The following is a 25022-nucleotide window of genomic DNA, read 5'->3' as shown; positions in this document are numbered from 1 at the left end:
ATGTATTTATATTCAAAAATCCTTTTATTAATTATAAAAATCATCACCTGCTCATTTCCTTAAACTCCACCAACTCCAAACCATTCCTGACAAAACTCATCCGCCAAGGATTTTTTTTCCCTTATTTATCCCAGCTCCACCCATGGATTTAAAGGTTGTTTTCCGTCTTTTATTTGGAAAAGCTGTTCCAGAGCTGTGTCAGCTTTTCCATGGAAATAGCCCCGCCTCTGCTCCAGGCTCAGAGCTGTGGGGAGCACTGGGAGCACTGGGAATTGGGGCAGAATGGGAATTTCTGGGAGCTCCAATGGATCAGGAAAACTCCGGGGAAGGGAATATTTAATCCTGGAATGGGAAAGGCACAGAGAAGGCAAAACTCCCCGTTCCCTCCTGGTGTTCCCAGGCTGATCCAAGATTCCTTTTCCTTCTCATCCCTGCTGAAGGAATGATGCTGGAGCTGGCATGGGATACCCGGACCTTCCACCCTGCTGCAATTCATGGGAAAGGGAAAGGGAAAGGGAAAGGGAAAGGAAGAGGAAGAGGAAGAGGAAGAGGAAGAGGAAGAGGAAGAGGAAGAGGAAGAGGAAGAGGAAGAGGAAGAGGAAGAGGAAGAGGAAGAGGAAGAGGAAGAGGAAGAGGAAGAGGAAGAGGAAGAGGAAGAGGAAGAGGAATGGGAAAAGGAATGGGGAAAATGAATGGGAAAAAGAAATTCACAGCCCAAAGTGACTTTAAATAAATCCCCAAAGTGTTTTTCCCAAGGAAGGGACCGAGGGTGAGAAAGTGTGGGCATGAAAATCATGGAATTCTGGAAGGGTTTGGGTTGGGAGGGGCCTTCAGGCTGATGCAGCTCCATGGGCAGGGATAATTCCCACCATCCCAGGGTGCTCCAAACCCAGCCCAGCCTGGCCTTGGGCACTGCCAGGGATCCAGGGGCAGCCCCAGCTGCTCTGGGAAATCCATTCCAGCCCCTCCCAGGGGAGAATTCCTTCCCCACATCTCATCTGCATCTCCCCTCTTTCACCTCAAAGCCATTCCTGCTTTTTCAGCTCATGCACAAATCCCAAAGATTTTATTGTGGCTTTGTTGTTTCCTTTTTTTCCTTTCTCCTACTTAAAAAGATGCCGAAAACTCCCAAAGAAAAATTCTTTCCATGTGATCCCAGCACTTTCCCTCTTGGCTGGAACTCTGGATGTGGTTTTGGGTTCTGTGGTGGAGTTTTTTCATCCTTTTTTTTTTTAAATCCCATTTTTTTCACTTTTTATTTCCATCCCTGGGAGAGGCCCTGCAGAATTCCAGACTGGCAGCGAATCCCGAGGAAACCGGAGCGGGACAAAGGCTCAGGAGCCCGGCACAAGTTGGTGCAAGCAAAGAAAACCAGGGAAAAAATTCCTTTTGCCAAGGTTTCCTAAGGATCCAGCCTGACTTTCCGTGTTTCTCTTGGATCCCAGCACGGAAGCTGCAGCCTGGCTGGAGAGCTGCAGCAGCAGCAGCTGAGGAACAGCAAGGGAAGGAAAATCCCGGGATTCTGAGGGACCAGGTGAGTTACAGGGATCGGGACAAAGGGATGGGATCCCCTGTGGGAACATTCCCACCCTGCTGAGCAGATTCCTTGGGAAAAGCAGGAATTTGGGGGGTTTGGGAGTGCTGGGCTGGCTTTAATTTGTCCCAGTTAAAATTCCCTGTCCCGTTATCCACCCTGCACGCCCCAGGATGGAGCTGGAGCTTTTCCCAGCGGGATGCTGCTCCCGGCGGGATGGGGATGGAAGGAGAAGGAAGGAGACTTCCAGGAGTCTCCACAGGCGTGGAAACTTCCAAGGAATTCGCTTCTCCAGCCCTTTGGAATGCGCTGCTCGCTCCGGGATGGGATCGGGATTCAGGCATCGCATCCTGGGGGGAAAATCCCACCCGGGAGTCTCTGCAGGGACAACCCCGAATTCTCTCTGAATTCCAAGATTGGCAAATCCCGGGAAAGCTGCTTCTCCATCGGGAAGGGTGAAGGAGGGATCGCTTCCATCGGGGGGTTTGTCCTGCGGGAGAAGCTGCCCTGGGAATGACTTTTACTGTAATTCCTGCTGAATCACCGCCTGGGCTGGCTCGGGAGCCGGGAATTCTGCCAGGGAGCCGCCCAGCCTGGAGCAGGGACAATTCCAGGACACTGCAGGAGTCAGAGGTGCGGGCAGGGACACGGAGAAGGAGAGAGGGAAGAGCTGTTCCTTGGGAATCGGGAACATCCTCCCGCTCCCTGTCCGTGTTCCCTTGGGAATCACAAACCTCCTCCCGCTCCCTGTCCGTGTTCCCTTGGGAATCACAAACCTCCTCCTGCTCCCTGTCCGTGTTCCCTTTGGAATCACAAACCTCCTCCTGCTCCCTGTCCGTGTTCCTTGGGAATCAGGATCATCCTCCTGGTCCCTGTCCCAGTGCAGGGTGGAATCCTGGGATAAAGAGAAAGAAAAAGGGAAAAGCTCTTCCCTTGGCAATCACAAACCCCCTTCTGCTCCCTGTCCGTGTTCCCTTGGGAATGAGGAACCTCCTCCTGCTCCCTCTCCTGGGGCAAGGTGAAATCCTGGGATAAAGAGGAGGAAAAAGGGAAAAGCTGTTCCCTTGGGAATCACAAACCTCCTCCTGCTAGGGCAGGATGGAACCTTGGGAATTTGCAGGAATCCAGGAGTGTTTCCGTCCAGGCACAGCCTCTCCTCCTGCAGCACCCCCACGGAATTGTGTTAAATCCATCCAAACCTCCCTTGGTGCAGGGATACTTCCTTGGGAACCTCGTCTCTTCCCATTCCTGGTGAATTCCTGGTGAATTCCCAGCAGGTGAGCACCCCAGTGGTTGCTGCTCAGGGCTGGTTCCTCCCAGGATGGAGGAATTCAGGGAATCACCCCCACTGGAAACAGGCCCAGGCTAAAAACCATCAGAAATTTAAAAATAAACTGGATAATTGCAAAATGAGCTGCAAAATCCCAGACAAATGTTCACCCAGGCACTGCAAATCCAGCTGCAGCTGCACTCCTGGATCTCTCCATGGCTGGATCCATTTTTCCCTCCATTCCTGCCTCTCTCACAGCTCCAGCAGCACATCCAGCCTCTCTTCTCCATCATCCCAGGGTTGGATAAACACCCCGGACAAGGACCTCGCTCATCCTCCAACCACGACAGGCAGTGGGAATTCCTAACCCACTTCCTTTTTGGGATGCAAATATTCCTGCCTGGGAGTTCTCAAATCACTTCTGCCACAGCTCAGCTCCTGCAGGATCTCCGGGATATTTTATCCCACAGGAGCTGCCGGAGCTCGGCACCAAAATCCAGCAGCATTTTCCTTGGAAAACGCACAAAATCCTCCCGTGTTCTGGGCTTTTCCACAGGGAGCTGCCCACTAAGAAATTTGAGATCCTCCTGGGGGAGAAAATAAAACAAATCCCGGGGAAATCCTTTCCAAGAGGAAGCGCAGTGTCGGACAATCCCAGTCCTGAGGATGCCTCGTTTCCTGCTGCTCCCCTTCCAAGGAGACCCAGAGCCCTGAGGAGCTTCAGGCTGGACAGAAGATAAAAGGTAAAAAGGCACAACTGGAATGTTTTCCATATTTCTGGAATGGTGATGAGCTTCGGGGCTGGCACAGCCGTGAGTTTTCCATCAAGGTTTTGGGTTTAACTGTGGGGTTTTAATCGAGGTTTGTCCTAAATTAAAAGGGGCAGTGCCTGGTGTTGTCCATGAATTTAAAACAAGGATTATTATGGATTTCTGTTCCAAGGGAAGCCCTGGGAATAACCCCAGGAAGGAAAACATCAGCAGGAATTCAGAGAGTGGTTCAGGGAGTCCTGGAATTCCTGAGGATGGAAAAGTTCTCCGAGACCATCAAGTCCATCCTGGGCAGGTTTTTAGGATTTTCTGCCCATTTAATCTTCCTGTGCTTCCATTTCCAGCTGGAAACTCAAAGATGACTTTAAAAATTAATGGAAATGAAAAAGGATTTAATAACATGGAATTCAAGCAATGAATGCTGATGGAAAATGGGGATTGATCCCTCCTCCAGCTGCCACTGGAATGAGGTACAACTACAAATGCAAAGGATTTCAGGAAAGAACATTCCCTGCTCTCAGAGGCAAAGTCATTATTTTCCTGCTAATGAGGATTTCTTGGATTTCCAGGAAGCTGGAATAGTGTGACGGACACTTCTTTTGCAGCAGGGAAGAATGGGAAGAAAGCATTTCCCAGGAATGCTGCTCCAATCCCACTTCTGACAGGTTTTTCCTCCTTTTTTCCCCACCTGGCTCATTTTGTTCCCAAGGAAGCAGCTCCAAGGCTGGAATTTTTCCCTCCTTCCCTCCCTCAGGGTGTCCATGGAATGAAATCCATGAAATCCATGAATCCTGGATTTTCAATGGAATCCAGGCCATCCACCCCTTCCCGACCTGTTCCAGGAATTCCAGCTGGTGGAAGAGGAGCCATTCCCAGCCCAGGGTCAGCCCGAGTCCATCTCACTAATTGGACTTTGGAGAAGATCCACGGAGGCATCGATCCAAGAAATCTGTCCTGGATGAGGCTCCACTGCAATCAGTGCAATGACACTAATTACACATGGAATGGGAATGAGTGGCCAGTCTCCAGCTCCAATCCTTCCCTGGGAACAGGTCAGTGAGGAGCCAGAGAAAATTCCTCTTCTTTTCACCTGTTCCTAGGGAGGGGTTGGAGCTGATTCTGGGAGAAATCCAGAGGAAAAATGCCTTTGATGTGGAAAATCGAGGAATTTTCTCTGGCTCTTCACTGACCTGTTCCTAGGAAAGGATTGAGCTGAATCTGGGAGAAATCCAGGGAAAAAATACCTCAGATGCAGAAAAAAGAGGAATTTTCTCCCTGGATTTCTCCAAGAATCAGCTCAAATTTTCTTTAGGAACAGGTAAATGAGGAGCCAGAGAAAATTCCTCTTTTTTCCCCATGTGAGCCAATTATTTCCCCTGGATTTCTCCCAGTATCAGATGAAAATCAGACAGATAAAAATCTAACCAAGGATTCCCAAACCCCAGGGTTTGTGCCGAGCAAATCCACTTTAGTGCAGCTCTTTGGGTTTCTGTTCCACACATGGAAAAATCAAACTGGAAAATACACACAGGAATTCCGACTGGAAGAGAATATGGGAATGGATAAACCATGGAAAGAAGTCACCAGCAAGAGGCTGCCAGAGAACATTTAAAGATAGAAATGCTTTTTATTTCTGTTGCTTTTGTTTTTCTTCTGGGATTTTTGTCCCCAAAAAAATCAGGTTTCGGCTCTATATTTAAATAAAATTCCATATTTTGTCCTTAATTTTGAATTTTTTGGGATACTGAGGCACCAAACAAACAGACAGAGTATTACTTTTTTCTTTTCCCTAGCAATTTCCCGTAGCGGTTGTTCCAAGAGCTTTTCCAGCCGAGCTTCTGCTCCCAGCAGGTTTTGTTTGGCTTGGGATTTTTTCCCCCCCCGTCCTTTTGTTGACCCGGTGTCTCTCAGCATCTGTCACAGGTAATGCCAGCCAGGAATCGCCTTTCCCAGCGCTCCGAGGGGCACCGTTCCCACCCGGAGTCTCCCGGTGCCACTCCAGGATCCATTAACCATTAACCCCAAGGAAAGCACTGGCCAGGTGGCCCTGATTGGGATCGCCCCGTTAATGGTTTGTGTTCCCTCTCCTCCCCAGCTGCTCCCGAGGGAGGATGAGCGCCGTGATCCTGCTGCTCCTGCTTTCCGCCGGGAATGGCGCGTCCCAGCCGGAGAAGGCGCTGCCCCGGCGGCGCCTGGCGTGCGTGAGGTGCTGCGGGCCCTCGGAGCAGCCCGTGTCCATCTTCTCCCAAAGGTCCGCCAGGATGAGCGCCCAGCCCGAATATTCCGTGCCCAAAATCCAGCCCACCATCGACATCACCATCCTCAAAGGTGGGTGGGTGTTGCTGGCTCCCGGCCTTCTCCTTGCTGCTCTTCCTTGGTGCTTCCCAACAGCAGAACTCAGCCTGAAATTCAAGAACAGAAGGAAGGGGTGCCCAAAAGTGCTCAAAATCAGGTCAAGGGGTGCCCAAAATATGGTTGTGCCCAAAACGAGGTAAAGGCGTACCCAAAATGTGGTTGTGCTCAAAGGTGTGCAAAATAAGGTCAAGGGGTGCCCAAATGTGCCCCAAAGTGCCAAAACAAGGTCAAGGGGTGTCCAAAAGTGTGCCCAAGCAAAGGTCAAGGGGTGCCCAAAATGTGGTTGTGCCCAAAATAAAATCAAGGGGTCCCCAAAATATGGTGGTGCCCAAACATGGCCCAAAGTTAATGCTTCTGGGAATTGGGCAGCTGTTGATATCTGATTGATATTCCTGGGTTAATCCTTCAGAGGAATGGGAAGCTGCTGATATCTGGTTGATATTCCCAGATTAATCCTTCCGGGAACTGGGAAGGTGCTGATATCTAATTGATATTCCTGGGTTAAACCTTCAGAGGAAGGGGAAGGTGCTGATATCTGACCGATACTCCCAGGCTGGGCAAGCATTGCCCCAGCAGCTCCTCTGCTGCCTGTCTCCATGCCATTCCTGGAACCTGAACTCCCCATCCTTGTGTTTCCCCGCTTTTCCCTCCCCCTGGCAGGCGAGAAGGGCGAGATGGGCGAGCGGGGACTCCCGGGAGCAGCCGGCAAGGCCGGGGAGCGAGGATCCCGTGGGCTGAGCGGCCGCAAGGGCCAGAAGGGCCAGCCCGGGCCCCAGGGCCACTCCTGCAAGCAGCTCTTCGCCGCCTTCTCCGTGGGCCGCCGCAAGGCCCTGCACAGCTCCGACTACTTCCAGCACGTCACCTTCGACACGGAATTCGTCAACCTCTACCAGCACTTCAACATGTTCACCGGGAAGTTCTTCTGCTACGTCCCTGGGATTTACTACTTCAGCCTCAACGTGCACACCTGGAATTTCAAGGAGACCTACGTGCACCTGATGAGGAACGAGCAGGCCGTGGCCATCCTGTACGCCCAGCCCAGCGACAGGAGCATCATGCAGAGCCAGAGCCTGATGCTGGATCTGCAGGAAGGGGATGAGGTTTGGGTCAGGATGTTCAAGAGGGAGAGGGAAAACGCCATTTACAGCGAGGAGTCGGATGTGTACATCATCTTCAACGGGCACCTGATCAAACCCGCCCTGGAGTAGGAGCTCCTGGGCTCCAGGGAAAAGCTTTGGGCCATCCAGCAGTGTCTTCCCTCTAGAAGTGCGTCTCTAATTCCATCTGGAATGGTTGTAGCCCTGGAAGAGTTGTTTTTCCACACCTGTGTGGGTCCAAGCTGCTCAAGGATTCCAGAAGGTTCCCAGCTCCCCTTGTGGCCCCTCAGGAGCATCCCTGGAGTTTGTCCATTTGACAGCAAAAATTTCCCTTCTTTCTCTGCATGTCCCACTCCATTTGGAATATTTGCAGCCCTTGGAAGGGTGGTTTTTCCACTCATTTATGGATGGAGGGAACTGTTCCAACTGCACAAGAATTCCAGAAGCTTTCCAGCTCTCTGTGTAGCCCCTCAGGAACATCCCTGAAGAGTCGCCAAGTTGGCAGCAAAAATTTCCCTTCTTTCCCTGCATCTCCCATTCCATTTGGAATATTTGCCACCCCTGGAAGGGTGGCTTTCCACCCCTGTGTGGACAAAGGTGGCTCTTCCACCTGCACAAAAATTCCAGAAGGTTCCCAGGCCCCTCAGGAACATCCCTGAAGAGTTTGCCAAGTTGACAGCAGAAATTCCACCTTGCTCTGCATCTCCTGTCCCATTTGGAATATTTGAAGAGTGGTTTTCCACCCCTTTGTGGATGGAGGGAACTGTTCCACCTGCACAAAAATTCCAGAAGATTCCCAGCTCCCTGTGTAGCCCCTCAGGAACATCCCCAAAAATTTGCCAAGTTGGCAGCAGAATTTCCCTCCTTTGCTGTGCTTTAGATAAGGAATTACAATAATTAGGATATAATTATGATAAAATAATCATCCTTAAGGACCAGAGTGATTATCCAGGTGCTAATTAAGGAATTTTGTTATTCCTACAAAAATCTTGGCTAATTAGAGCCACCCTCCTCATCAGCACAATGTTGGCTCCTCTCAGGCAAGAATTTTGGCATTAAAATCAATATTTTGCACAGGAATTAATCCCAAATTCTGGGTTGGTTCCATTCTGTGTCACATTCCATGGTTCCAGCAGAATGATGGAATTAGAGCAATAACAGCAGATGGATTCAGGAAAGCTTTTCCAGGGAAACAGAGCTTGGTACAACCACAAGCTCCAGAGAAAAACTTCCCAGAAGAACATCCAGCCTGCCTGGGAATGTGCTTCCCAACTGAACAAAGTGCTGGGAATTTGGGATTTGCCAAGCTGGGATTTCAGGCTGTGCTCCCATCTGGACGTTCCCATTCTGGAGCATCATCATTTCTGGAAAATGGAGGAAAAACTGGAAAGAAAAAAATTTTGGAAGGTTTTTTTGGCCTTTTTTTAGGAATTTGGGGGTTTTTTTCCTCAGAAATTACTGACTTGGAGCACCATAATTTCTGGGAAATGGAGGAAAATTGGGAAAGAAAAGTGAGTTTTTCTTCAAGAAGTGATTTTCAGGGATTTGGGGGTGTTTTTCTCAGAAATCACCATCTTATGGCACCATCATTTATGGAAAGTGGAGGAAAAACTGGAAAGAAAAATGAGCTTTTCTTCAAGGAGGGATTTTTAGGGATTTGGGTTTTTTTTCCTAAAAAATGATGCATAGAACCATGGTGCATGCAGCAAAACCTCATCATTTTATCCCATTCCTTCTTTTCCTTTCTCCCAGTCTCTCGTTTGCTTCCCAAACCTTTTCTACAAAGAATCCAGGGAAATTCTTGCCAGGAAAACTCTTCCATGGATCTCACCTTCCCCAGCTTCGGGAAAAGTAGCTGAAATAAAGATTTTGCTTTCTGTACCTGGGGTTGTTTCTCTCTTTTCCACAAGTTTTTTCGTAAGTTTTTCTGCATTCCCTGGCTAAAAGCACCACACTGCCCCTGGAAAAATCTCTGGAGGCAATTTTAGCTCTGTAATCCGAAAAACTCCCAAAAGGAAGCTGTCACCAACTCCTTTTCCTATAAATAAATCCCAAATCTTCAAGATCTCCCAAATTTCCTGAAAATAGGGACTTTTTAAGTAGAAAATTCCAGATAAAAATGGATCCCAAGCCTTGAAGCCTCGAGTGTGCTCTGGCTTCCCTCAACCTGAATCCTGAAAAGGAAACCTGGGAAATTTCCATGATTTTAAAGCCACATTGGAGAGCTCCACATCTTTTTCCCTCCTTTTCCTATTTCTAATCCCATCCCTAGGTTGGAAAAAGAATTCCCAGGCTGGCAGGAGCTCTGTAGTAGAGCAGGAGCATTCCCAGCTGCTCTGGAATTCCTCATTCCTCACAGATCCAGCAGTTTTCCCACAATTTTGGCTCTTTCCCATTCCCTGTTTGCTGCACTGACTAAAATTACAATTAAAAATTCCCTGATTATTTCCAGGGCTGGAAAAACCACACCCAGAACGTTTTCAATCCACAGAATTCCAGAGAAATCCCTTTGTCCTGGGAAGCAGCAAAAAATCCATCATTTTTATCCCTGAATAAACTCATCTCCAGGAGGGATATTTGGATTTTGGAGCTCTCATGACTCATCCCAGTGCCAGGAGAAGGGAGATCATTAAATCCACGTCAATTCCAGTGGCACAACGACCTTTCCAAGCACCCAAAGGGATCCACAGGATCCAAATTATCCCTAATGGCCTAAAAACCACCAGGAATCTCAACCTGCCAAGGTTTTTGGGGAAAAACTGGAATATGTCAAAGCTGAATGTTCCCACATTTAAATCACTTTTCCAGGCTTGGACACCTCTTTTGGGAAGGAAATTTCCCTGAAATCCAACTTCAACCTCCCCTGCTCTGCTTGTTGAGCTCCCTCTATCCCAGGAATGCCACAATCCCTCATTCCCATCTCCTCCCAGCCTGTTTTGGGGAATAAAGAAGGAAATCTTGAAATCTGCATCAGTTCCAGGGGCAAAATCCAGAGGGTGCCCACAAGATCCAGATGGCCTAAAAACCACCAGGAATCTCAGCCTGCTGAGGTTTTTTGGGAATTAAATCTCTAAAAGCTGAATGTCCATAGGTTTTCTCACTGCCACCTTTTAAAATCCCTTTCCCAGGCTGGAATCCCTAAAATCCAAGTGAAACCTCCTCTGCTCTGTGTTGTTCCGCTCCCTCTATCCCAGGAATGCCACAATCCCTCATTCCCATCTCCTCCCAGCCTGTTTTGGGGACAAAGAGCCTGTTTGGGTGTGGTTCTGTCCCTCTGGATGGATTTTTCTCAGGAATAACAACAGGCACGGGTGCCTTGGGCAAACTCTTCCCTTCCTCTCCAGGAGGAAACTTTGGATTTACGACAGGAACGAGATAACATCGAGGCCGATAAGGAAACCAGGCAACAAATCAGGCTAATGGATTGCCTCTGGATGAGTGGAATAGGATTTAATGACTCCAGCAAGGATCTATCCCACCCCGAGGATTGGGAGAAAATGCAGGAGATGGGAGGGGGAAAGTGGGAAAACAAACAGAGAGCGCTTCCAAGCCAGGGAGCAATCCTGGCTAAAAGCTCCGATGGAGACTTTGGCCTTCCACACCCTCCCTGGACAGGCTGGGAATGGCAATTCCCAAACCTGGATGGGCTGAGAATGGCAATTCCCAAATCTGGACAGACCGGGAATGGCAATTCCCACATGTGGACAGGCTGGGAATGGCAATTCCCAAACCTGGACATGCTGGGAATGGCAATTCCTAAACCTTGGACAGGCTGGGAATGGCAATTCCTAAACCCAGAACAGGCTGGGAATGGCAATTCCTAAACCCAGAACAGGCTGGGAATGGCAGTTCCTAAACCCAGAACAGGCTGGGAATGGCAATTCCCAAACCTAGACTCGCTGGGAATGGCAATTCCCAATCCCTCCCTGCAGGCTGGGAATGGCAATTCCTAAACCTGGACAGGCTGTGAATGGCAATATCACATCCTGCACAGTCTGGAAATGACAATTCCCAAATCTGGACAGGATGGGAATGGCAATTCCCAAATCTGGACAGGCTGGAATCTCCATCCTTCCCTGGAATGAGAGGTGGGATTCATTTTGGGGTTCCCTGCTCTGTTGCTGTAAATCCTGAGGATTCCTCATTCTCCTGACTTTCCAGAGCAGTTTTATTTTTCCTGGCAAGATCCAGGTTGCAGCACCTGGAAAATCCACGTGTTGTCTACCCTCAGCACCTTCTCCTTGCTTAATTTTGGGAGATTTCCTGTTCTCTCCCAGGTTTTTCAGTAAAATCCCTAGGATTTGGATGGGGAAGGGCCTTCCTGTGAGGAAAACTCTGGATTTGTGACCTTGCAGAGATGTGGGAAGAGGTTCATCCCCTCAGGTATGAGAGAACAGGGAGATGATGACCCCATGGATCCCTGGATGAGGAGGGGTTTGCTTCCCTGTTCCCAAAGCTGTGGATGTTCCCTCCCCAGCTGCATTTTGTATTCCAGCCAAAAGCTGCTGCAGAGATTTGGGCACCCAACAATTCCTGCCAGACATTGGGAATGACAGCCTAATGCTATTTCCAGGGAAAATCACATTAAAATCAGCTCTCCAAGGAATTGCTTCCTCTCTGGATCGTTCTGGAAGCAAATCCCTCTCTGCTGGCTCCAGGTTGGAATGCTGCAATCTCAGCCACCCCAAGGCCATTTCAGGACTGAAATTCCACGTACAGGAAACTGAGGAATTGCCACTGGATTTGGGGTTTTGCTGATCCAAAACCCAGCACAGAGCCCGTGAATTCCCAGGGGATCACATTGGAATTGTCTCCCTTTTTCCATGCAAGGAAGAACCCAAAACAATTCGTCCACCAGATCATTTCTCCCTGATTTTCTGGTTTTTCATCCCTTTGAAGTCAGAATCCTGAACTTTTCCAGGACGGAAAAGACACCTGGACAGGGATGGGCTCAGTGCTGCCAGAGATCTTTTCCCCCTCAGTGATCCTGTGATTCCAGGGATGCAGAACCCTCCATTCCCATTTCCTGCCTCTGTCTGTGTGGCCCAGCTCAGCTCCCAGGTTTTTATCAGGTCAGAAATCCACAGATCTGCTTTTCCCTCCCTGAAAACGTGCTGGAAAAATCCAAAACACCATCGAGTGCCATGAATTAATTCCATGGAAATGCTTCTGATTCCTGTCAGGAGCCAGGCACAGACACGTCAGGAAATAAAAGAATTCCAAGTGTGGGATGGGGGCCCGTCAGCCCTGTCTGGCACCCGGCATATGGGGCTGGAATCTGTGGAAAAACGGGACAGGGATGCAAACAGGATGCTCTCATTAATTCTGGGAATGCATAATTAATTAATTACCCTGCCCAGGGGAGCTGCTGTCACCACGGCTCCCAGAGCCAGCGCTTCTCCTCCGGTGAAGCAGGAATTGTGTATGGGATTTGTGCTGCCTGGATCTTGGAATTGTGAATTGTGTATGGGATTCGTGCCGCCTGGCTCCTGGAATCAGGAATTGTGTATGGGATTTGTGATGTCTGGCTCTTGGAATTGGGAATTGTGTATGGGATTTTTGCTGCCTGGCTCTTGGAATTGGGAATTATGTATGGGATTTGTGCTGCCTGGCTCTTGGAAGCAGGAATTGTGCAGGAATTGTGTATGGGATTTGTCCTGCCTGGCTCTGTTGTTCCTCCTGGATGCAGGGATAGTGTCCAGGATTGCTGCCCCATCCCTGGAAGTGTCCAAGCCAGAGCTTGGAGCACCCTGGGACAGAGGAAATTGTTCCTGCTCTTGGGGAATGGGATGAGCTTTAAATCCCCCCCAATCCAGAGCATTCCATGATTCTTTGTTTTGCTAGGAAAAGCCAGGAATTCACAAATTCATTGAGGCCTTGAAGGGGTTTTTATTCTTTATTTTTTTTCTAGAAGATTCTCCAGAGAAAACCGTGGTGGGATTCACCTCTGGAGCAGGGAGGGGAAAAGCCCCAAATCTCCCTCTGGAATATGAAATAAGGATCCTCTGGAGCAGGGGAGGCTGCAATCCTGGATCTCCCATCCCACAGGGATGCACCGGGATTATAAACCCCAAATCCAGCCAGCAGAGGTGATCCATGGAAGGTGAAGGGAAAACTCTTCCCTGATAATTCCCAGGACACTGCACTTCCAGGCCTGGGCTGTGTTTGCATCCAGGGCCAAATCCCCACAGAAATTCCTCCATTATCTCCCACCCCCACAGGCCAGGGTTGTTCATTCCCAACTTTTTCCAAGGGCTGCTGCTTTTCCCGTTGGGAAAGCACAGCGGGTTCATCCCAGGCTGAGGGAGTGGGATCCATCCAGCCTTTGGGATGACTCCTGGCTCGAGGTCAGGAACGGGATCCGGGGCTTAAAGGCTCAGGAGCAGGGAGCCAGCAGGGACAGCTTCACCTGCCGTGACTTTCCAGGGAATGATGGGCAGATAGGGAGGATTAAGTGTGAAAGGGAGAGGGAACACAGAAACCCCGGAGCGCCGCCCATCCCATGGCAACAGCGCCGGATTTCCATGGAGTTCTCCAAACAACGCCCAAAAGGGTGGGAATGGAGGATCCAGGAACACCAGGAGCAGGGTGAGGTGAGCAGCTGAGGCATCCCAGGTGAGCCAGGGGCTGGAGCTGGAGAAAATATCCTGGGAATAAATCCGGGGATGAAATCAGCCGCCCCTGCCTCGGCTGCAGTTCCAAGGAGCAGGGACAGGCACTGGAAAATGGGATTTGTAGGATTTAAGGATGCTGCTGGTGGATCAAGGCTGGGCCAGGACTTTGTGGCACAGGGAATGTTTGGATCCCAGGGATAATCCCAGCCCTGGAACCTCAGGGAACAGAGAGCTGGGAGTTTAACAGAGGGAAGGTGCAAAAATTCCATGTGTGCCCTGCTCTTACTCCAACGTCAAGCCACTGACAAATCCCAGGATAAATTCCACACTTAAATCCAAGGATAAATTCCACACTTCAGGCACTTTCCTGGATTTTTCCTCCCTTAGGGAGCAGCCAGGAGAGATCCCAAAGCCAGAGGATTCCATGGTTACCCTGCTGAAACCCAGGAAGTTCCCATGAATCCCAAACCCTCTGGGATGCCCACCTGGAATCTGCCCTTTGGAATTGCTGTCTCCTAATGCCACTTGTCCAAACTGAATCCATGATTTCCCCCCTCAATTAAACCCATTTTTCATGGAATAAAAAGTGAATCCCTGAAGGAAGCTGCTCCTGTATCCCAAAGGTTGCTTGGTGGATTTTTCCACACACCCTTCCTTCCCATCCTTTGGTATCCAGCAGCTGGAATTCCCTTTATTGCATGGATCTCATTGAATATTCATAGCTGGAACCTGAAACAGAAATCCCAGTTTATTTTTTATTTATTATTTTATTTCATTTTTATTTTATCCAAATGATTTTTTCCACCTCCTGAAGGTCAGGTAGGCACCAGGCAAATTTTCCATGATCTTCCCGTGGGTGGGTTTGTTGTTTTTTTTCCAGCAGAGCAGAGCCAACATTTGGAATCCTTGGATGAATCAAAGGAAAAGCTGAATAAGCTGGAATTTGGAAGGATTGTCTGTCGAGGTATTAAAAATGTCACTCAATCGCTGGGGCTGAGGGATTGGGGCTGGAATGTGTGGAGAAAAAAGGGATCTGGGGAGTGTCGGTGCTGTCTGGAGCCTCCTGGGGAGGGCTGGCTGGGAGGACAGATTTTCCAGGGAGTTTGTCAGTCTTTGTGGAAGGATGACATGTTTTGATGGAATGTGTGCAGGGAGGTTGGCAGCTCAGCTGGCTCCTCAAAATTCCACTGCCAAGCTGCCAGGAGAAGCCCAGGATCGGCGTTTGGGGTTCAGGGAAAAGCCAGCAGAGCTTCCTAAGGCACCGAGCAGGTCTGGGGAAAGATTTTTTGGGATGGGGAGGGAATCCCGTGGAGCAAAGGCTGAGTGGCACTGGAGAGATGATCTGCAGGAGCTGCTCCCAGAAAAAAAATTCCTTGGGTCAGGAAAAAAATAAACTCCTGCAAAGCAGCATTCCCATGGCACTGAATTCCCCAGGGAGCTGCTGGTTGGAATTTTCCTGGGAACTGGGGCATTGAAAGCTTTCCTAAATTTGCTCCTTAAATATGATGGATTTCAGCATTACCAACGGGAATGCTGGATGGGCTGGCTGGAATTTCTGTTTTCTGGGAATTGGGATCCCCAGTCCTGATCCGGGGGTGGGAAAAGATGTGGGATCAGCCTGGGGCGGGTGGAAAACAAGGCCCAGGTTTATCCACCTCTTTTCCCCCCAGACAAAACTTCCCTTGGTTAATTCCAAGGATTTGATCAAACTCCATGGAAGGAAGGGACAAATGCTCTTTGCTCTGCTCAAAACAGGGTTTAGCTCCTTCCCAGAAATCTGAATTTATTAAAATCTTTTTTCTTTCCAAAGCAGATTTTCCTGCCCCAACCTTGAGCTTTCCAGTCATTTCCCACTCCAGAGCTTCCAGGAGGGATCATTTCAGGTGGAAAACTGAGGGAATCACAGCCCAGCTCACACCAAACCAACAGGAAAAGTTAATTTTATTAATTAATCAGCTAAACCTGGCTGTGCTGGGATTTGGAATGTGGGCACTGCCTGCTAGTGGGAGAAACCTGGGAGTAAATTACTCATGGTTCCAGCCAGGCTCTGGGTGCATCCTCTGAGTGTCACATCCAACAGAATAAATGGAATGATGGAATCATTAAAGTTGGGAAAAACCTCCAGGATTGACAAACACCCCCTGGAAACTGCACCAGTCAGCAGGATTGAGCTGGGTTTAATTTCTGAAAATACAGCTTTGAGTCCAGACTTACACTCAGAACCAAGGAATGGACACAAAATCTGCCCAGGAGCCCACGGCCATCAGCACTGACATCACAACGGGGTCACAGCACATTTCATGGGGTGGGAAGGTGGAAATGTCATGGCTACACTGATTCCTTTCCACAATGTTTTCCTAATCTTGTTTTTTTATCCTTTCTGGCTGTGTTTGAAGGGTTCCTGGCTGTTCTGGCTCCCTGGGATGGGTTCATGGCAGGAAAACAAAGCAAAGGCAGCACGCAGCACATCAGAACCCATTCCAGAGCAGTGCTGGTGCCTTTTTTGCATGAAACTCTGAAGAAATCTCATTTTCCTTTCAGAAATCCCCTTGAAGAATTCCCAAAGATCCCAGCTGAGCTGTTTGCTGCTCAGAGCTGATCCCAGCAGTGCAAAGCAGCCTTAAACCAAGCTTAACAAGGGAATTGAACTGGCTTAGTGTTGATTTGCATCACTAAAGGGGTATGAAGCCTGAAAATCATTCCCTGGAGGACCCAAAGTGGTCCCAGACATCAAATCCATCAGGACACCACGAGAGCTTGGCACTTCCAGCTGGGAAAAGCAGGGAAGAGCCCTCTGTGTACATTGCTGGGAGCTTCTGGGGCTCCACATTTTCCTTTTGCATGAACTGAGCTCTCCTTGAAGTCCCCAAGTCCTGCAGGGACTCTGCAGTGCCATGCTCTCCTTGAAGTCCCCAAGTCCTCCAGGGACTCTGCAGTGCCAGGCCCTGCTCCAGTTGAAGTCCCCAAGTCCTCCAGGGACTCTGCAGTGTCAGGCCCTGCTCCAGTTGAAGTCCCCAAGTCCTCCAGGGACTCTGCAGTGCCGGGCCGTGCCCTCAGACCTTGCTGGTCTGCATGTGCCCGTTGAACTCCGCGTTCCTCTGCGTCAGCATGGACTCCTGCAGGCGGCTGCTGTTCTCCTGCCTGTGCTCCACGGGGTCTCCGTCCTCCGCTCCGTCGCCCTTCCGGAGGCAGAGAACCTTCTGGAAGCTCTGCTTGAAGTTGTCGGAGAGGAAGCCGTAGAGGATGGGGTTGGCGCAGCTGTTGGCGTAGGACAGCACCACCATGAAGAAGTAGAGCCCCTCCAGGACGGGGTCGGCGGGCAGGATGAGGATCAGGTTGACGATGTTCATGGTGTAGAAGGGCAGCCAGCAGAACACGAAGACCACCACGATGATCACCACCATCCTGGTGACCTTCCGCTCCGACCTGCGGCGCCGCGTGGAGCCCACGCGGATCCCCGAGGACTTCACCTTGACCACGATCAGCAGGTAGCACAGGCAGATGACCAGCAACGGGCCGAAGAAGCCCAGCACCGAGGTGTAGATGATGAACGCCGCCGACCAGACGTTGACCGGCTCCGGCCAGTTCATGTTGCACGTCTGGAAGTCCTCCTGCACGTCCGAGAAGATGATCACGGGCAGCACCACCAAGAAGGAGAAGGTCCAAACGGTGGCACTGATGAGCTTGGCCACCCTGGGGCGTCTCCACTTGGTGGATTTGATGGGGTGCACCACGGCCAGGTAGCGGTCCATGCTCATCACCGTCAGGCAGAAGATGCTGGTGAACTGGTTGATGCCGTCCACGGTCATCACCAGCCGGCAGAGGAAGGAGCCGAAGGGCCAGTAGGAGATGGCGTTTTGGGTGGCCAGGAAGGGCAGGCCCAGCATGAAGAGCACGTCGGCCACGGCCAGGTTGAGGATGTAGATGTTGGTGACCGTTTTCATCTTGGCGTGGCGCAGCACCACGTAGATGACCAGGGCGTTGCCGCTCAGCCCCACGGCGCACACCAGCAGGTAGCAGATGGGAATGAGCACCTTGTGGATGTACTGGAACGGCGGCGGCTCCGCCAGCGTCCCGTTCTCCGTCGCGTTGGGCAGCAGGGAGGAGTTCGCCTCGCCGGGAGCGGCTTCCATGCTGAACGTGCTGGAAAAGTACAGGGGATCCATGGGGTTTTGTTTTCTCTCCGTGGTTTTTCCTCTTAGGAGAGATTAAACTTCACGGGCATCTTGTTCCTGGAAGGAAAATTCAAAATTGGAAAAGTCAAATTTCAAAAATTCAAAAACTCAAAACATCAGAAATTCAAAAATTAAAAAAAAAATTAAAATTCAAGGAAAAGAGAGACAGGACTTTTACAAAGTGGACTTTTACAATCACTTCCATTTTCTCTTCTATTCAGGATTTGGGGTTGGATTACTGAGACAGGGTGTGGGATGAGATCAATTCCCAACAAAGGAATTGCACAATGGGAGAATCCCCATGCTCATCCCAGTGCTCATCCCAGCAGATCCCAGGTTCTGTTTCCTTTTCACAGGATCCAGGGCTGGGTGAAGCTGTGACGGATTTTTCCCTGTGAGGGTGGAGAGGCTCTGGAACAGAATTCCCAGAGAAGCTGTGGCTGCCCCATCCCAGGAACTGTCCAAGGCTTGGTTGGATGGGGCTTGGAGCAACCTGGGATAGAGGAAGGTGATGGGGCTGGAACTGGGATCAGGGGAGGAAGTAAAACTTTCCATAACAATGGAAAACCCTTGGAAAAAAATCCCTGAGCTCCAAGACAGAAAGGATCATGTCTGAGATCTTCCCCACCAGGTCAGGGCGTGTGCACAGAGAAGGGAAGGAATAAACTCCTTTTTCCATCTCTCACAATTAATATTTGTGTTCCCACATCCTCTCCTCTCACCCTGAACTGCTTTTTATCCCAAAAATTCCCTTTTCTTGCAGGAAATCCAAGCTGCAGTGGGCAGCTCCAGGACAGCTGAGTAGATTTGAAGCTGGAATAAATTTTTCCAGCCATTCTGAAAAAGGTGGAGAATTTCCAACACCCCTTTCCTGTGGCGAGCTTGATTCCCAGGAATATTTTTCCACCTTTTTGTCAGAGTGGGGTTCAGTTTATCAGGTGGAGAAACTTGGGAACATCATATAAAAAAATGGAGATTTAAAGCACCAAATCCCACAGCAAATCCTGGTGAAGGTGGAAGAAAACGCCCAGCAATTTTTGCTGCCATCACCTGACGATCCCACAATAATCCGGGGGTTTGGATCTGGAATCACAAACAGCCAGCCCACAGCCCTGCAAAAACTCCTTGTCTCCAGGAGCAATCCGAAACCACCTCCATCAGCGGCTGGGCTTTCTCCTGGGGTGAGAAAACCTGGGGGAGAGGAGGAGCCCCTGCAGCTCCCGGGAGGAATCACAAATGTGCCGAGCTGCTTTGGGAATGTGCAGATGGGGAGTAGGTGTCTCACGTGGCTGGGTGGAGATGCACCGGGGAAATCGGGGGTGCAGGGAGAGCTGAGGGAGCTGCTGGAGCTCCGGGGGGGTGGGGATGGGGCAGCAGGAGCTGGATGTGCTGCTGGGATGTTTGGGGTTTAGGCGTTGGGAGCATCCCTGCCGTTCCCAACATCCCGCTGCAGGCAGAGGTCAGCCGAGCTGCTCATAAATTAAACAGGAGTGGGTCAGGGCCTGGGTAAAACAGCACAGCAAAAGTCCAGTTCTGGCTGAAAAAGTGGAATTTTAAATCCTGATCTCCAACCTGTTTTGAATTCCTGAGCTGTAGAAAACCTCAGGTTATTTATGGGGGAATTCTGGGAGAAGCTGAAGCTGGGACCCCTCATTCTCAGCTGGGAGGGGTTTGGAAATTCCCATTTTCCTGCTGTGACCCCACTGGGATCACTGAAGGGAAGGACAGGCAGGAAAAATATGTGGGATGGGGCAGGAAGGTTTTATAAACTCATATCCATGGAGCTGCATCCTTGGGATTGGGAATGTTCTTCCCAGACAAGCTCGGCACATCCAGGCTGGGCCCAAAAAACCCAAATTTCCACCTGAGCCTGGGAAAAATTGGAAGGCAGGGAAAGAAACAGTGCTGGAGCTCAGCAGGGAAGGTCAGGAGGGGCAGTCAAGTGTGGCTCATCCTCTAAAAAACAAAAAAGGACACATTTTCCAAAGTCCCTTTTCCACATCCTTGGATTCGGGACTGGAGGAATTACACAATGACTTCTGTCCTGGTCCTTCCACCACCTTTGGTGCTCAGGCCTTGGAAAGAGGACCTTTTTTCTTTGGATAATTCCCATTTCTTCTCCCCCTGGAGAAATCCTCCAGCCCCAAATCCCTGTTTGCAGAGGGTCTCGGGCTCTCGCAGCCATCCATTGGCATTCCAGGGGTTTTTCATGAAGGACTTGGGTGTGTTTTCCATGGAGAGGTGTGGGATTTTTGGATTGTTTTGTGGATTTTTTGATTTATTTTTTGGATTTTCCAACAGAGAGGAACTTCCAGGTTCCCTCAGCAGCCAGACTTTTCCTGGAGCCAGGGACACTTTGTCTCCTCAGCGTTTTGGGGCTCTTCCCGTGGGTTTGTGGGAATATTCACCTTTCCCTTGGGATTTTTGTTCCGTGGGATGAACTGTACAACATTCCCTGTCATACTGAGAGGATTGGGAAGGGAATCCCAGAACCCTGGAACGCTTTGGGTCAGAAGGGCCTCCCAATATCCCAGATGGCTCCAGCCTGGATGTGGACAATTCCAGGGATGCCCCAGTGCATTTCCTGAGGGAAAACCCATTTCCTAAGGCTCTGCTGCAATTCCTCCCAACTCTTCCCTACTGTTTTCAGCACCAGGAAGGAATTTACTCCACCTGGACATTCCCCATTCCCAGGATTTGATGTCCCAAATTCCCCCAGATCTCCAATCCAAACCCAGATCCCCATCCCACAATTGCCTCCCTCAGCCTTTGCCCTGCAGCCACCAGAATTCTGGGATTTTTCCTGGAAAAAAAAAAACCCGACCAGCTGCAAATCCATGTTTTCCTGGCTGCCTTGGAGGAGCACAGGGAATTTTATCCAGGTGACAATTTGTCCCTCACCAGCGCGATTTGGCCTCAGCTCCTTTTGTCACCACGACCCTGAACCTCCACCAAGGCTGATTAAAGACGATGATTAAAGGTAATTAAGAGGCGCTGATTGATCCCTCATAGCCTTGTTTGTTGTTCTTAATTAAGGGATTAATAACAAACACGCCTCCAGGGGATTTCCTCTCATCCAGCTTTTCTTCTCTTTGATTTCCGAGCCCCCACCCTGGGATTGTTCATAAATTTTGGGTTTTCTGCTTAAAATTGAGGAGCTGGGAATGCAGACCTGGAATAATCACTGACAGAATTCCAAGTTTTAACAGAGCACCATCCAGGAAAAAAAATCAGCATCCACAGCAGCTGAATATATCTCTGTGCCTGCTTCCCAAAAAACTTCAGGGAATAAATAGCAGAGGTGTTATGGTGCTAGAATTTCACATTTGTGAAAACTCCTAAATAAACCTGGGTGAAAAAAAAGCCAAGAATTAACAGAACAGCGAGTGAAAAATCGTCTCGACCTAAGGAAAAACAAACGTTTAAAATGGAATTAAAATTTTTAATTTAAAATTAAAAATGCTCAGACAGATCAAGGCTGAAGTTTTCCCTGGGCTCTGGTCACAGCAGGAAAGCAAAAATAACTCCATGGAGAACATTGCATGAGAGTGGGGCAGGGCTCAGGCAGGAATTGCAGGAATTAAACCTGATTTTCCAAGCTGGATTGGATCCTGCTGCCTGTTTGCCTCTGGAATCATCACTCTCCCATCCACGATAATTGCTGGGAATGGAATTACAGCACCAGCAGGGCAGATTGCTGCTTCCAGCAGCAGGATAATTAGGGATAACACAGCCAGTGGGAATCCAGGCTTTTCGAACTGTCTTGGGAGGAAAAGCACCCGGAGAACTCTCCAGGAATTGTCTCCCGGCAGCAGAGCTCCCATCCCGTGGAGCTGGCTGCAATAAATCCCTGGGATTTTCATCTTTTCATCATTTCCATGGCTTGGGGCTCAGTGTCCATCACCTGCTGCTCCCCAGAGAGCCGTGGGGGCTCGTTCCTGGGTTTGGGGATGGAGCAGGCAGGACAGGCCTGGCAGAGCACCTCTGGGGTAACTCAGAAATCCCGGGAAACTGGGTGGGAGCAGCAGGGAAATAAATGCAGCATCACCCCGAGAGCTGCCTCAGCTCTGAGGGATGAAAATGTTCTGTACAATGCAGCAGAGACACCTTTGGTGTCCCTTTCCCACCACCTGGAGTTTAAAAAAAACTAAGGAATCCGTTCAGATTCTCCCAAAAAGGAATTTTCTTCTTGGACAAATCTGCCTTTGATGCTTCTCAGGGGAATTTGTTACCCCCAAAAAACAAATTATGGATTTTTCTCTGCTGAAAACAAAACTTTCTCACCTGAAATTGCTCCTCTGCTTCCACTCTCTGAATTGGGACTAAACCAATCGGCTGAACTCCGAGTTCAACAACTTCTTCCCACTTTTAACCCTAAAAAATCTTTTTTAAATGTATATTTGGCACCATCTGGTTATCCCTCAGCTCATCCCAGGGTTTCCCAGAGCACCTGAGAAGCTGCTCCGATTTTTAGGAGCAAACAACTCATGAAACAACTCATAAACCCAAATCTTTGCTGAATCCTTTTTTTCCTCCCCAGACACGTTTAAGTCGTGCTCAGGGATTACTCACTGGGGCTGAGCTGCTCCTGCCTCACCAACACTCGTGGAAAGCAAATCCTGCTGGGTTTGGTCCCAGGTTTAAACTGGGTTTGGTCCCAGATTTAAACTGGGTTTGGTCCCGAATTTAAGATGGGTTTGCTGCCGAATTTAAGGTAGGTTTCCTCTTGGATTAAGGTGGGTTTGCTTCTAGATTTAAGATGGGTTTGCTCCCAGATTTAAACTGGGTTTTTCTCCCAGATTTAAACTGGGTTTTCTTTCAGATTTAAGATACATTTGCTCCTGAATTTAAACTGGGTTTGATGCCAGATTTAAGATGGGTTTGCTCCCAGATTTAAACTGGGTTTTTCTCCCAGATTTAAACTGGGTTTTCTTTCAGATTTAAGATACATTTGCTCCTGAATTTAAACTGGGTTTGATGCCAGATTTAAGATGTGTTTGCTCCCAGGTTTAAACTGGGTTTTCTCCCACATTTAAATTTGGTTTGGTCCCAGATTTCATCTGGGTTTCCTTCCAGAATTAAACTGGGTTTGCTCCCGGATTTAAACTGGGTTTGCTTCCTGATTTAAGATGGGTTTACTCCCGAATTTAAGGCGCGTTTGCTCCCGAATTTAAGGTGGGTCTGCTCCTGAATTTAAGGCAGGTTTGCTCCCAGATTTAAGATGGGTTTGCTCCCAGATTTAAACTGGGTTTGCTCCTGGGTTTAAACTAGGTTTGCTTCCTGATTTAAGATGGGTTTGCTCCCAGATTTAAACTGGGTTTGCTCCTGGATTTAAACTGGGTTTGGCCCCAGATTTAAGGCTGGGTTTGCTCCAGGCAGAGCAAGGTGTGCAGCTCCATCTCTGCTCCCCCACCGGGCAGCGGGGCTGGGGTGCAGCTCCCAAACCGGCCCCAGCTCCAGCACCTCCCAAACCCCGGGGGTTTTCCCAAAGGTTTCTGTTCCTCCCTTCCCCTCTGCAGTCCAGGGACACGCGGAGGTTTCAGGGATGTTCCAGGATGTGCAGGAGCGTTAATTCCAGGCTGAGGGAGAGCAGGAACAGCCCCGGGCCCCGCGGTGGAAGGAGCTCAGGAGCAGCAGCTCCTGATTCCAGGATCTGGGGAGTCTTTGGGATCCATCTGCCTTGGATACAGCTCCACTGCAGCACCGAGCCCTGCGGGCTGTCCCCAGGAGCTGGGGGTCCCTCAATGACCCCCAGACTCATCCCAGCACCCCGGGAGCAGCTGTGGGGCTCACCCAGGGGTCTCCTCCTCCTCCCCAGCGCTACAAAAACTCTCTGCTTGAGCCCAAACCGCTTGAACTCGGCTCTTCCTGAGCCCGGCTCTCTCTGAGCCCGGCTCTTCTTTCCCTGCTCTGGGCTCGGGGGCTGGGAGCTGCAGGGAGCCAGCCCAGGGTCAGCCGGAGCTGCTCCCAGCCCGGCCCCCGATGTCACCTTGGCCCGACCCCCCCGATGTCACCGTGACCTTGACATCTGCTCGCTGTCCCCCTGGAGCAGCTGCCCCCCCTGCTCTCCCTGCCGTGTGTCACCCCAGGGCTCTGTCACACCCGCGGGTGACAGCGGCCCCGGGCTGTGCCCGCTGGTGCCTTCGCGTCCCTTCAGCTCCAGAGCCGCGCTCAGGCTGCTCCGGCTTCAAACGCGGCATTCCCCACGGCCGGGGACCCTCCCGGGCACCCCCAGACAGGATTGTCACCCCACTGCCCAGAGGGTCCCCTCTTGTCATCCTCCCGGCCGGGATTGTCACCTCACTGCTCGGAGGGTCCCCTCTTGTCATCCTCCCGGCCGGGATTGTCACCCCAGTGCCCACAGAGTCCCCCCCCTTTCATCCTCCAGCCAGGATTGTCACCCCACTGCCCAGAGGGTCCCTCTCCAGCATCCCCACCAGGACGGGAGGGTGACCAGGTGACCAGGAGGGGTCACCCCCCTGCCCAGAGCGTCCCCTCGCCATCCCCCAGCCAGGATGGAGTCACTCCAGCACCAACCCCCCCCTCAGAAAGGCAAATTCTGTGTCTCCGCGAGCGGCACCGGTGGCTCCCATCGAGCCCCCAAAGCGGGGTGCGCCCCGCGGGTCCCCCCCTGCCCCGTGCCCGTGCTCCCCGCAGCCATCGCTGCCGCTCCCGCATCCCGGCTGGCCGCTCCCGCATCCCGGCCGTGCTCACCTGCGGCTCCAGGGCTGCTTTCCCGGAGCAGAGCCGGCCGCTCCCGCAGCCGCGCCGGGAGCGCTCCCCGCGCTGGCCGCTCCCCCGGGAGGAGCCACGGGGCCCGGAGGGGCCGGGGGTGCCGCAGCCCCGGGGCCGCCCCCTGCTCGGCAGCTCGGGCTGGATGGAGCTGGGGGCGGCTGCTGCGGGCAGCGGGAGCGCTGGGCAGGGAGGCTGTGCCCGCCGGTGCCCCCGCGAGTGTGTGTGTGTGTGCCAACCCCGTGTGTGTGTGTGTGTGTGTGTGCCACCTGCGGGTGTGTGTGTGTGTGTTTGCGAGTGTGTTTGCCACCTCTTCCTGTCTGTCCCCTTTCCCATGTCTGTGCCACCTCCCCATGCCTGTGTCCCCACTCCCCCATCCCTGTGCTCCTGTCCTCATCCCTGGTCCCCCGTCTCTGTTCCCCCTTCCCATCCCTGTCCCCAATCCCCCATCCCCGTTCCCCATCCCCTTCCCTGT

General features: G+C 50.8%; 2 protein-coding genes across 2 annotated transcripts; one reads left to right on the top strand and one right to left on the bottom strand.

The window, feature by feature from the left end:
• The first annotated feature begins 651 nt into the window (after nucleotides 1-651).
• On the top strand, nucleotides 652-8424 carry C1QTNF8 (C1q and TNF related 8). The gene is made up of 3 exons (XM_064390092.1): nucleotides 652-1534; nucleotides 5670-5902; nucleotides 6590-8424. Exons 2-3 carry the CDS (start codon nucleotides 5686-5688, stop codon nucleotides 7135-7137), a joined length of 765 nt encoding a protein of 254 aa, XP_064246162.1. The 5' UTR covers nucleotides 652-1534; nucleotides 5670-5685; the 3' UTR covers nucleotides 7138-8424.
• A 4467-nt stretch (nucleotides 8425-12891) lies between these two features.
• Nucleotides 12892-24847, bottom strand: SSTR5 (somatostatin receptor 5). Its single transcript, XM_064390269.1, has 2 exons — nucleotides 24530-24847; nucleotides 12892-17872 (listed from the first exon to the last, which is right to left on the bottom strand). Exon 2 carries the CDS (start codon nucleotides 17804-17806, stop codon nucleotides 16694-16696), a length of 1113 nt encoding a protein of 370 aa, XP_064246339.1. The 5' UTR covers nucleotides 17807-17872; nucleotides 24530-24847; the 3' UTR covers nucleotides 12892-16693.
• Between the last annotated feature and the right edge of the window lie 175 nt (nucleotides 24848-25022).

Source organism: Passer domesticus, chromosome 15, assembly GCF_036417665.1.
Source record: "Passer domesticus isolate bPasDom1 chromosome 15, bPasDom1.hap1, whole genome shotgun sequence".
Taxonomy (NCBI): domain Eukaryota; kingdom Metazoa; phylum Chordata; class Aves; order Passeriformes; family Passeridae; genus Passer; species Passer domesticus.
This window is presented reverse-complemented; position numbering and strand designations above follow the sequence as displayed.

Bases quoted from the DNA above. Each gene is read 5' to 3' on its own strand.
- SSTR5 (XM_064390269.1), bottom strand. From the start codon at position 17,806: ATGGATCCCCTGTACTTTTCCAGCACGTTCAGCATGGAAGCCGCTCCC.
- C1QTNF8 (XM_064390092.1), top strand. From the start codon at position 5,686: ATGAGCGCCGTGATCCTGCTGCTCCTGCTTTCCGCCGGGAATGGCGCG. The intron at 5,903-6,589 runs GTGGGTGGGTGT...TCCCCCTGGCAG, and splicing joins CGACATCACCATCCTCAAAG to GCGAGAAGGGCGAGATGGGC.